The 12,568-nt window shown below is 56.5% G+C and overlaps 1 protein-coding gene across 2 annotated transcripts in view; it reads right to left on the minus strand.

Annotated features, from left to right (window-relative positions):
* Positions 1-12,568, minus strand: part of POU2F1 (POU class 2 homeobox 1) — an 81,229-nt gene that overhangs the window by 6,509 nt on the left and 62,152 nt on the right. Inside the window, exons 7-14 of one of the 2 annotated variants that reach the window (XM_055120882.1) lie at positions 11,146-11,272; positions 10,169-10,263; positions 8,477-8,650; positions 4,712-4,853; positions 3,557-3,702; positions 2,103-2,279; positions 1,047-1,155; positions 16-349 (exon numbers count right to left, since the gene is read on the minus strand). In XM_055120882.1, the coding sequence (XP_054976857.1) occupies positions 16-349; positions 1,047-1,155; positions 2,103-2,279; positions 3,557-3,702; positions 4,712-4,853; positions 8,477-8,650; positions 10,169-10,263; positions 11,146-11,272 (1,304 nt within the window). Of the gene's footprint in view, positions 1-15; positions 350-1,046; positions 1,156-2,102; positions 2,280-3,556; positions 3,703-4,711; positions 4,854-8,476; positions 8,654-10,168; positions 10,264-11,145; positions 11,273-12,568 lie in introns of both variants that reach the window. The other variant, XM_055120881.1, reaches the window with a different exon arrangement.

Genomic DNA, 12,568 nt, shown 5'->3' on the forward strand with positions numbered 1-12,568 from the left:
CCGCCCCCGCCTTACCCTGCGGCGAATTGCGAGGGCGCCATGAGGCCTGGGTTCAGGCCCGCGGCGGCGGCCATGGCGGCCAGGCTGGCGTTGGCGGGCAGCGGCGCGGCCCCCGGCAGCCCCGACGCGGTCACCATCACCTGGCCGCCCCCCAGCGGCGACGACAGCGCGGCCGACGTGGTCTGCGTCGTGCCGCTCTCACCGGCGCTTGAGGCCTCGGCGGCGGCGGCGGCAGCGGCCGAGGGTGACGGGCTCAGGGAGGGGGACGCGGCGGCGGCGGCGGCGATGGGGGCGGGGGGCGCCGTGGAGATCACGGTGGCCGAGTTGGTGGAGGTGGCGTCCGTCGTGCCTGCGAAGGCAGCGGCGTGAGCGGGCGGCCGGCGGGGCTCCGAGTCCCCACGGAACCCACCGGGAAGGCACCCGGGACAGCGCCGGCGCGGGGAGGCGGCCCTGGAGTCCTCAAGGGCAGCCCGGAGGGTGGGCAAGAGCTGCCAGCGGCCAACGGCTCTGGGAGGCGGAGCAGAGACCCCCGCTCCCGCCCGGAGACCCCCCCACTTCCTTCCAGAGACCCCCGCTCCCGCCCGGAGACCCCCCACTTCCTTCCAGAGACCCCCACTGCAGTCCTGAGACCCCCTCCCCTCGAGCCCAGAGACCCCCTGCTCTCTCTGTGGGGCTTTTGTTTTGGGCCACACCCGGCTCTGCACTCAGGGGTCCTCCCGGTCCTCCATGTAGAAGGCAAATGAGACAGGAAGGTCGAGGGGGAAACAGTGACCTATTTCCTAAAGTAAGTGTTGACAACAGGCTACACACGCAAAAGGTGATCGGTCCTGAACCAGCTCTCGGAGACCGAGCGGGACAGTGGCCCGGCTGCACGCTTTGCTTTGCTGCAAGACAGCAAACGCCGGCAGCCCCGGGGTAACTGACAGCAGGCGGGTTGGTGCCCGGAACAGCGGCACTGGACTCGGCCACCCGAGAGACAGAACCTGACGCCCCTTACCGAGCTCCTCCCGCAGACCGGCCTGGGGCCTCGGGCGGGCGCGGCTCACCTGTGACGGAGAGGTTGGTGACGGCGGCGGGGCTGGTGAGGGGAAGCACGGGGTTCACGGTGAGGGTGCTGGCGGTGCTGCTGGCCACGAGGCTGGGCGTGGTCGCCACCTGCAGGTCAGAGAGGGAATAGGCGTCTGTTCCATTCGCTCAAAAATCTCAGGTAGAGCCGCAGACAATGAAAATGCCCAAAAGGAAGCGACTTTTTTTTTTTGCTTTTTTGGGGGGTCACACCCAGCAGTGCTCGGGGCTGACTCCTGGCTCTGCACTCAGGAATCACTCCTGGCGGTGCTTGCAGGATCTATGGGATGCCGGGGATCGAACCAGGTCGGCTGCGTGCAAGGCCAGCGCCCTCCCGGCTGTGCTGTCGCTCGGGCCCCAAGAGGAAGCCATTTTATATGATTCTTAGATCTCAGAATCTACGAAGTTAACATGAGTTGAAAGGCTGCATGCACACAGGAGGTTTCTCTCTGAGAGAAAAGACCTCCCAACATAAAAAAGAAAAAAAAAAATCAGTGCCTACATTTCCATGCTACTGAGTCACACACCCTAACCCGGTAAGCAAGATGCAAGTCATGAACTTAACACACGAGGAAACGACCCCCAGGGTCAGGTCATCTGGTGCTGCTGGCTGTGTCACATTCCAACCAGCCAACAGGCCTGTGGCCGACCCGTCCAGGGACACTGTCATGATCCAGTAGTGACCCTTCAAGGTCAGCCACGGAGCCCGTGTGCCAGCCAGGGCTCAGCTGACGCCCAGTGCAAGCCCCGGGCCGCGGGGAATTCTCTGCCACAGCCCGTGGGAGCATCAAACTCGATCAACTGGACTTTTGGTCCCACCACGACTCAAAGGTAGAATGCTGCCAGCAGCGAGTGGACCCCCCAGGGACCCCACAAAGCCCCCAGAGGAAGGAAGGAGGAGGCTGCAGCGAGACAGGAAAGAGAATCATCGGCTTTAAAAGGGGCCGGCACATCCTTGGATGGGCCACAGGAGATTTGGGTACCGTGGGGACACGCAGAGAGCAGGCTCGAGACCAGCGGCCCCGGGCTGTGCTCACCAGAGGGGTGGGGCCGGGGAAGACGGCCTTGATGGGGGAGCTGCTGGCGCCGCCGCCGGGCGGGTTGATCCTTTTCTCTTTCTGGCGGCGGTTGCAGAACCAGACGCGAATCACCTCCTTCTCCATGTTGAGCTGCTCGGCGATCATGGTGATCTCCTCCGAGGTAGGCTTTTGGTTCTGGGGGGAGGGGGGAGAATCATCTTTGGGAGCTGGAGCAACAGGACAGCGGGGAGGGCGTTTGCCTTGTACGCAGCAGACCCAGGTTCGATCCCGGGCATCCCCGCCAGGAGTAAGTTCTGAGTGCTGGGCCAGGAGGAACCCCTGAGCACTGCTGGGTGGGACCCAAAGAGAAAAAAAGAATCATCTTTTGGAGAAACTTTCTAAACCACAGGTATAACTTGCCAATGGAGAGGTCAAGCTCATGTTAATGCAACAGAAGCAGTTTTCTTTTTGCAGCTTTTGGGGGCCTCGCTTGGCAGTGCTCAAGGCGACTCCTGGCGGAGCTTGGGAGGAGCCAGGGATTGCACTGAGGTTGGTCCCTGCGAGGCAGGCATCCTAACCCTTGGACTATCCCTCGGCTTTCAGGTATCGTTTACCTTTCTATTTTCAGTCCTCTTAATTTTATTTCATTTTTAATTTATTTTTCCTTTTTGGGTCACACCCAGCGATGCACAGGGGTTACTCCTGGCTTATACACTCAGGAATTACTCCTGGCAGTGCTTGGGTGACTATATGGGATGCTGGGAATTGAACCTGGGTCGGCCGCGTGCAAGGCAAATGCCCTACCCGCTGTGCTATCTCTCCAGCCCCCCTCTTAATTTTAAATAGAATAAAATTCTCAATAAAACCTTCTGAATCAGGAAGGATTCAGGGACTTTTCTAGAGAGCTGGGCGGCACGGGAGGGGCTGGACTGGGTCCACAGCACGCCCCCCACCCCCAGACAGTGCACACTATGTCAGGTGCCAGCCCAGCCATGGCCACTGAGCAGCTGGAAGGGGTTTGATTTGATTTTTGGAGCCACCCCTAGCTGTGCTCAGGGTCACTCCTGGCGGGGCTCGGGGACGAGGGGTTGCATTAAACCCGGTGCCATCCCTGGGTCACGAGGGGCAGCTTGGGCTCCCGTGGCCCCCTGCACGCACACGGGAGAGCCTGGGCTCGTGACACAAGGCATGCGGCTTCAGCACCCTCTTCACAGTGCTCTGGGCAGTTCGAGGGAGTGTCCACTGATAGCCCCTGGGCAGAACAACTGGTCCCACGTCTGCCGGCCTGACACCAATGCCACAGCTGACTCACAGCCTGGACATAAGCGCTTGCAGTGTGGGGGGTGCACGGCCTCCCGTGCGGTTCTGCCCACGTCACCCGTGTCCAGAAAGGCAGCGGTCACCTGACTGGCCCGCCGAGTCATCTGCGGCGCCAACCCCCCAGGCCCCCAGCCCAGGTGAGCGTCACAGACCTCCTCAAAACTCTTCTCTAAGGCCACACGGATGTTGGTCTCTATGCTGGTGCGTTTCTTCCTCCGGCGGTTCAGGCCCTCGATGCCCTGGCCTGGGGAATTCAGGGCACTGGGGCTGGAGACGGTCGAGTCGGAGGAGAGGTTCTCTGTGAGGAGAGAGCCAGCAGCTGACACGCACCCCGGCTGGAGCGACAGTGCTCGCCACGCTGTGGAGAGCCCGTGCCTCCGTTCCACCACGCACTCGGACGAGTTTGCGGACTCACTAGCGCTGGGATAGGAGGAATAGCGCTCGGGGGAAATTACCAAGTAGTTAAAAGCTATTTTGCACATTATATAACCTCTCATTTAACGGTGTGATCGACGGTCCCCCTCCACCTCAGCAGCCCCGGGCAGTGAGAGAAGCTGGGGCCAGCCCAGAGACAGAACCACACTGATGGCCACGCCAATGGCCTGGCCAGCCCCCACGGTCAGCCCCTATTCCCAGAGGACAGCCTTGGGACAGAGCACAGATGCTAGGAGGAGCAGCTCAGGTTTTCACATATGAAGTGTGTGATCATTTTCAATATCAAAAGCAAATATAACAGGCCAGAGAGACAGCAGAGGGAAGGGCATTTGCCTTGCATGCTGCCAACCTGGGTTTGATCCTGGGCACCCCACAGGGTCCCCTGAGCCCCACCAGGAGTGACCCCTGAGTGCAGAGCCAGGAGTTAGCCCTGAGCATCAGCAGGCGTGACCCCAAAACAAAAACAACAAAAAAGCAGAAATAATACCGGGAACAGCTATGTGGTCATTCACTGAATTACCAACGTTATTTTTCCACATTTAACTCAACACTCGAGGCCTCATCGTCATCCTTCAGCTGCCCAGACACCCTGACTCGGAACAAACACGCTAAGGCTAGAAGGTGCCACCGACTGTGCCCAGGACATTCCGGGACCGTGAAAGGGGCCAGATCTCCTGTCAGCCTTGACGCATATTGGTCCTCCCAAGATCATTGAACTTCAGGGGTCTTTAGTCCAGCGGCACAGGAAATAGAAGCCCGGGATGGAGATGAATGCACGCACTGCCGGTGGCTGACCCCCTCGGCTCCCCCTCTGAGAGAAAGGCTGCCGGCACGCCCTGTGCAGTTCCCAGGCCATTTCTCCGTCCACCCACCTGCATCATTGAGCCACTTCTCCAAAAGCGGCTTTAACTTGCACATGTTCTTAAAGCTGAGGTTCAAGGCTTCGAAGCGGGAGATGGTGGTCTGGCTGAAGTCGTTTCCGTACAGTTTACCCATCGCGAGCCCGACGTCGCCCTGCACAGGATACAGAGCAGAGGGGAGGCAGGTGAGACAAGGGCTTCCGGTCACAGGTCACCTCCTGGGCCCACGAAGGACTGAGTGTCAACCAGGCTCACAGTGACCTTCAAACTTCCTTGTGTTCTCTCTGGTTCAAATTGCTTCTTGCTACCTCATGGCATAATTCAGATCTCAGTTACTTCAACTAAGTCAGAGGACAGCGCGGATACAGACCCCTCAACTGACACCATCAAAGCCTCAGTTTTCTTGTGTCACCGACAGAACTAGTAGGTGGGACTCCTACAACCACTGCGGGGATTTCTGAACAAGCCTAACGTCCCGTAAAAATCACCTGAAAATTCAGAAATGAGTACCAGGCCCTTTCTTTTTGTTTCCTGTCAAGTATTTTTAGAAGCAGCGAAAAAATCTATTTTCCCTCCTTAGTTTGGCTTTCAAAGTTGGTAACAAAACACAGGTATTCTAAAAGATGACTTCTGTAACCATTATAGAGAAAGACATTCACAGCAGAGAGGTCTGACCCATTTAGGCAAACCTTCTCGGCAGTGGAAAGTTGGTAACCTCATAGCAGTAGAACAATGCATCCCTGAATATTCCACAAAAGATGTCTTTCTCTACTGCCTGGGCCCTTTGAAATGTATACGCAGCTTTTCTTCCAGTCCAGCGTCCCTTGTTAGAGCAGCAAAAGCCCGATCTGAATAGTTAGGGGAGCTGAAACGATTCGCCCTCTCATTCCAATTAAGTTGGTTGGCAGGGCTGTGGGAGGGCGACATTTCTCATCCGAAGCGCCAATTCGCCTGAGACCAACTCCCGGCGGCCGGGGAACAGCGGCTTTGAGTGGGAATTATCCCAACATTCTGCTCCCATCTTTCTAATCCCGCATCGTTATCCAGCACCTGCCTGAGATGGGGGTTAGAGAAAGGGGGTCTTTTAAAACCCCTTCTTCTCACTGGGAAGCAGCTGGACAGAGGAGAACCGTGGAAGCCAGGGGACAGCAAGGCCGAGGACACCAATCCTCAGTTTGCCCAGAGGGGCTGATGTCACCCCCGGAGGAGCAGGAATGAGGAGTGGGGAAGAGAGGGTCTCTCTCCTGAGAAGGGGTGGCAGGTGGCAGCTTAGAACCACCTTGGGTTCGCCTCATAAAAAGCAAACGGTCGGAGCAGTTAACTCACAGATAATCTGGACTCTACTGTGTCCCTTTGATGCTTGTTCAAAAGGAGCAAATGGAACGAAGATTGGTATGTGGAAATCCTGAACATACCACATGTGATGGCAGTGTCCTATTTCGGCATGCCTTCTAATTAGTAAATGACATGTTTCGCAATTCCTTAATAACCGATGATGTGATTAGAAACCGCCGCTGAGTAAGACATGCAGGAACGTTTACCCACGCAGAGAACAGGGCTTCTGTTTAACACACAGCATGAAGTCCAGCTTTCCCAAATGTCCCTTCCTGTGCCTCTGTATAAATGAGGGGTTCAAACAGCCACCCACAGCTGTGTGCGAACAATGGGGCGTTGCGGACCTCGCAGGAGACAGATCCGGGTTGGATCCCTGACACCCCACAGGTCCCTGAGCCCACCGGGAGTGATCACCGAGCGCAGAGCCAGGAGTCGGCTCCGAGCACCGCCGGGTGTGGCCCCAAACAAAACCACCCCAAGCCCACAACGGCTGCTGTCCTCAGCTGGCACCAGGTGCCATGCGTGTGAAGGTGGCAGGGCCACGTCGTGGTCACCACAGGAGGAGGAACAGCTGCCCGAATCCTAAAGCAAACAGAGCAGCTCCTGGGGGCGGCGGGGGGAGCGGCCACTAGCCACAGGCCAGGAAAATGCCACAGAAAGGCTAAACCACTACTTGGGCAAGAGTTAAGAGTCGAAAAAGCCTTAGCATTCTTGGCCCCGAGGCCAGGCAAGCAAAGAAAGTGCTGAGTGACAGCGTTCAAAGCTGCAACGATGCTAAACGCCAACTGTGCGTTTCTTTAAGCCTGTCTGTCAGCTAAATCCTCCCTGTCCATCCTGTTTCGTCTGGAGTTTTCTTTTTTTTTTTTTTTTTCTTTTTGGGTCACACCTGGCGAGGCACAGGGGTTACTCCTGGCTCTGCACTCAGGAATTACCCCTGGCCGTGCTCAGGGGACCATATGGGATGCTGGGATTTGAACCCGGGTCGGCCGCGTGCAAGGCAAACGCCCTACCCGCTGTGCTATCTTGGAGTTTTCTTTTTAAAACATACACCTGGTCACTTAGTTGCTTCAGATGGGACAGATCTTTCCCATTGTTACTTGTTCTTTTGTAAACCAAGCTACCGAATATTTTTGCATTCCATCTAAAATTATATCCATTTAAAAATCGTCTCATGTTCTTACTATAAAATTAGTTTCTTTGAGGAATAAATGACTCTATAGACACAACTAACACACACTCTTATTCATACACTCACACTCATTCATCACACACACAGACACACACTCATACACATTCATACATGCACTCACTCATGCACATATATATCCATATACATATGTACACTCATTTACACACATGCATACACACTCATGTATGCACTCACACACATATACTCTCACAAGCATACACACACTGCACACATGCACACAGACATGCACTCATGCATACACTTGCACATGCACTCATACACTCAAACACATATACATCTGCACACACATACACATTCACACTCATACACATGTGCATGCACACAGTGTCCTGGCCATGGTATGACATAGGTCTCACCACAGAAAATAGGAAAGTATTTATACAGTGGTTTAAATTTCAAGTTATAATGATATTTTCTGCAAAGAAAACATCACACTTTTCCTGATTTCATAAACACGCCCAGTGTAACGTACGCCTCAGAATTTTGTCCACCTAATGCTATTAGATCCCTTTACAGAGACATGATCCGTCCATTTCTGCCCCAGCTCTCAAAGTATTCCCTGTGACAGGGCAGTCACAGACCCAGTGGGGGGCTTGGAACCAAAATTCCGTGTACTTGACGCCTGTTAGGCCATTCAGTTCCACTTTCAAAGCCCCCGGCTAGGTGCCATTTAAAAAATCAGCTTGGATTTTTCATCAGCAACAGGCTCTTCCTTGACTAGTTTCGGCTTGGGTGTCGCCCCACCTGCCCTCCCCTTCTCCAAAGCCCGTTTGCCAACGCCTCTTTCCCCTCTTAGCCTGTGTCGCCCTGCTGACCCCCACAGACACACACCCACATAGCTAAGACTGAGGTAATAAGGGTTTTCACAGTTGCACCAACCCTCCAAATAATCGTTCCCGTTCTCCCCTGGGTAGGGGGTAGGTGGAGGGGGCACGGGGACAGTGGTGGACAGTCAAGGACATTTTGGTGGGGGGTGGTACGGTCCCTTCGTACCTCAATATCACCCCTGAATGCTCTGTGATCATCTCAACTACAATAAAGCAAAACGACCGTGTCTGGGATGACAATCTCAGAGGTCTGTGTAGGGGAAAGCCACCAGGTTCCCGTCTAACGGTACGCCACTGATCAGCACAGCGTCCCCGCGCCAGAGTCTCACTTGACAACGCCGCCCGAGACTAGGAAACCCCGACCCCACACCAGAGAGCCCCTGGAGCGTGGCGGGTCCGTCCTACCTGAGTGAATCCGAGCTTGATCCGCCTCTGTTTGAAGGTCTTGGCAAACTGCTCCAGCTCCTCCAGGTCACTGGGCTCCTCCAGGCTGGGGGTATCAATACGCTTTGGTGTCGACTGGCTCTGTGGAAGCGTCTGGATTGGGGTTGCTGCTATAGTGCGTGTGGGGGTTGCTGGCTGCTGGAGCGGGAACAGAACCACAGACACATACACACGCACGGGGTTAGGATGACGGCAAGCCTGGGGCCAACACCGCATCCAGGAAAGCTCAGCTCAGCTCTGGAGTAGTCAAGGCTGCGGGAGGCACCAGTCAGTGGGGAGAGCAGAGGCGGGATCCGGGCACTGTGGCCGACGGGTGACAGTTCCAAACACCCCGCCACCAGGGGTGCGTGCCACAGACTGTCTGTGCCGTTAGGACCCGGAGGGACTGATCGAGGGTGCTTCAGTTTCTGACTGCAGAAACGCCCAAACAGGTCATAACGCCCCTCCCGTCCCCACCCCCACATTTTGGGACGTCTGCTCTGCTCATGGTCTTGTCTCTGATACCAACGCACACGACATGCGTTCTGGCACAACATCTGCCAGACTGAACATCGTGATGAGTCTGATGACTGGCGAACAGACCCCTCACTGGGAGGGATGCTGCCCTAAAACACACCCCACTTGCACAAGTTTCCTGCCTCTCGAAAACATACTTTTTTTTTTTTTGCTTTTTTTTGGGGGGAGGGTCACACCTGGCGATGCACAGGGGTTCCTCCTGGCTCTGCACTCAGGAATGACTCCTGGCGGTGCTCAGGGACCATATGGGATGCTGGTAATCAAACCCAGGTCGGCCACGAGCAAGGCCAATGCCCTACGCGCTGTGCTATCGCTCCAGCCCTGGAAGACATACTTTCCTTGGGAGGAATCAGGTGGTCCTGGGGGCTGACCCTGGGCCTCCTGCAGGCAGATTTTATCTCTTCCTTTCCATCTCCATGCCACACCCAGCCATGCTCAGGGGCTACTCCTGGCTCAGGAGACCCTAGGGGATGCTGGGGATCGATACCAGGTGGGCCATGTGCCAGGCAACTGCCCACCCTGCCGTGCTATGATCGCTCTTGCCCCTGTCTGTGGCAGTGGACACGCCACTGAGGGGCTCACGTGCAGGGCCGGTGCTGGAGTGCTGATGAGCAAGCCGCTTCTGCCCCCCTGGGTCTCCTGGAGCACCCAGTGGACAGTCCTGCTCTGCTGCTGCTCTCGGGACAGCGCTCGGCCCTTACAGTGGGGGGGCCCTCAGCAGAGGAGAGCCTTAGACGGAAGCCTCTTTGTGGCCAGCAAATGCCCATGCATGCGTCATATTAAGTGCTAACTAGAGACAAAAGGGGGCCGAGATGGACCACTTCACCCCTGCAGTCACAGATGAGGAAGTGGAGGCCCGGGGTGGGGTGGGGAGGCCACAGCGCCTCCACGTCGGAGATGGACACAGGTGGCGCGGCGTTTTCGAGGCAGGCAGAGGGTTTTCACTGGGACCCGAGTTGAAGGGGTGATTCCTGTCGCCAACTCTGGGGGGAGGGGAGGGCAGTGGCCACGGTTCTGGAGGAGCGTCCCAGGACACGGGGGAGTGCTGCGTGGATGCGCCGGCAGCTCTGTAAGCCCCCCGAGCGGGGGGCTGCTCGGGGCTGGCGCCCTGACCCACCACAGCCCTGGGAGGCGGACCTGGGAGGTGAGGGTGATGCTCGGCTGTGACTGCAGGAGGCTGGCTTGGCTTTGCTGAGGTAGTTGCGTTAAAAGATTCTGCGCTTGCAGGAGACCTGGAAGACAAAACGGGCCGCAGCAGACGCATTAGAGAGAATTCCCAGCTGCTCTGCCGGGCTCACACCGGCCCCCAGACTCTGCAGGGGCCTCACTGCCTGACACTGAACTCTGTCAGATGTGGCAGAGTCAAGAGGACCTGGAGGGTCAGCAGCGAAACAGATATCCCCACTGTGACCCCAACCGCCTCTTAGCCGGCTGAGCTTAGCCTCGTGAGGGATCGAAGAAGAGGGGAGAAGTCCTCTTGGCATTCCAGAACGACTCCAAGCCCGGGCCCAGAGCCACCCCCAGTGCCAGCACAGCGGGGACGGCGCTCGCCTTGCACACGAGCGGCCCAGGCTTGATCCCGGGCACCCAGTACCATTTCCCGAGGACCGCCAGGAGTGCTCCCTGAGCTCAGAGCCAGGAGGAACCTCTGAGCATCACCAGGTGTGGCCCCAAACCCGAAACACAGAAAGAAAGCAAAGCAGCAATTCCTTAAGAGGCAGATCCAGGACAAAGTTCTGGAATACGCGGAGACAGAAAGGACAGGAACTCAGCGCTGCTGTTTCTGGGGCAGCTGCCTGTGTTCTGAGATGCCCTACAGACACCCCCACCCACCCGTGCTGAGATGGCCTCACAGACAGACCCCCATCCTCATGGGCACCGAAATCAGGTAGCACCCAAACACCGGGGGGCCTCAGGCTGCGCCTCTGGGACACACAGGGCCAGGAAATTCCCATCCCCCTCCCCAGACACGGAGGAAAGAGCAGTGCTCACGGGAGCACACACTGAGGGCATCCCAGCGGCCAAACTCAGTTCCTCCCTGTGGCCACTCACGAGTGCCCTCGGGGTGGGTGGGTGGGTGCAGCAGAGCGAACCCCCTTCCCTCCCGGGCTCACCCTGCTGGCCCTGGGGCGTCTGGGAGATGATGAACTGCGCCGGCTGCAGGCTGGCTGTCGGGTGCACCAGCACGAACTGCTGCAGGTTCAGGTTCTGCTGCTGCAGCTGCTGCAGCTGCTGTAGGTCCTGAAAGGACAGAAGGAAATGGGGAGCACTGATTTGGGGAGCACGGCCCACATTACGCACAGCCCTGGGCAATGGGTCCCGTCCCACCAAGTAAAGCAGAGTCCGGAGCTCACACTCCTGGCTCCTTCCCAGGGGCTGTCTTGGCACATGAACACTGCACATGTGTATATGTGTGCATGCATGTGTGTGTGCATATGTATGCTCATACATGTATGTGCGTGTCCATGTGTGCATGTATGTACGTGCATTCCATGTGTATGTTCGTGTATGTGCATGTGAATGTATGTCCAGGTGTATGGTGTCCATATGTATGTGCATGTCTCCATGTATGTGTGCATGTATGTTCATGTGTGTGTCCCCGTGTTTCTGTGTAAACTCTCATGGGGGACACTGTTGTGTCCTGTCCTGATTTAAAGTCCCTCAGGACAAACTGTGTCGGCTATGTACTTCGCATATATATACAGATCTTAAAGATCAAATGAGAAAAAGAGCGTGTTGACTGAGAATTTGTATTTTTCTCATCTGAAAGCAGAGATTGCTGTATCTGAGTTTGTATCACTCTACCAGAAGATGGCTAATGATTTATGAAAACTGGCACCATCCAATCTAACTTGCCTAGAAGGCTCTGCCCTAAGTTTCATGAACAGCTACCCCTGTGAAAAAAACCCGATCCCCCACCGCCACAGAACCGGCCTCGTGTTTCAGGATGGTTTAAAAAGCCTTCACGGTTGGGGCCGGAGCGATAGCACAGCGGGTAGGGCGTTTGCCTTGCACGCGGCCGACCTGGGTTCGATCCTCGGCATCCCATATGGTCCTCCAAGCACCGCCAGGAGTAATTCCTGAGTGCAAAGCCAGGAGTAACCCCTGAGCATCGCTGGGTGTGACCCAAAAAGCAAAAAAAAAAAAAAAAGCCTTCACGGTCAACCATCTTATTAGAATAAATCAATATTGGTCTCGAGTCTTAGGTGCTAATAACGGAGAGAAGTGAAAACACAATCTGGAGAAGACGCGGCCACAGAGCTCGGCCTGACGCCTCTTCCTTATCCCCAGCCCACTGGGCATCTGTCCCTGTGCGGGCAGGGGGAGGGGGAGTTTCTACGTCTGGGGGGATAAAGCGACTGCCTGAAACTGGGCTCGAGGCCCCCCTCTCCTCTCCTGAGGCTTCCCCCTCGGGGTGTGTCCTGGGGGGACCTGGGCCTGGTGGAGCAGGTGACCAGGTTCTGCGCCCAGCCACTCACACTGGCGGCCCAGAGGGCCAGAGACGCCGCACACCCTTGCCTCTGGCACGAGCTAAGG

The sequence above is a fragment of the Sorex araneus genome, chromosome X, assembly GCF_027595985.1.
Source record: "Sorex araneus isolate mSorAra2 chromosome X, mSorAra2.pri, whole genome shotgun sequence".
Taxonomy (NCBI): domain Eukaryota; kingdom Metazoa; phylum Chordata; class Mammalia; order Eulipotyphla; family Soricidae; genus Sorex; species Sorex araneus.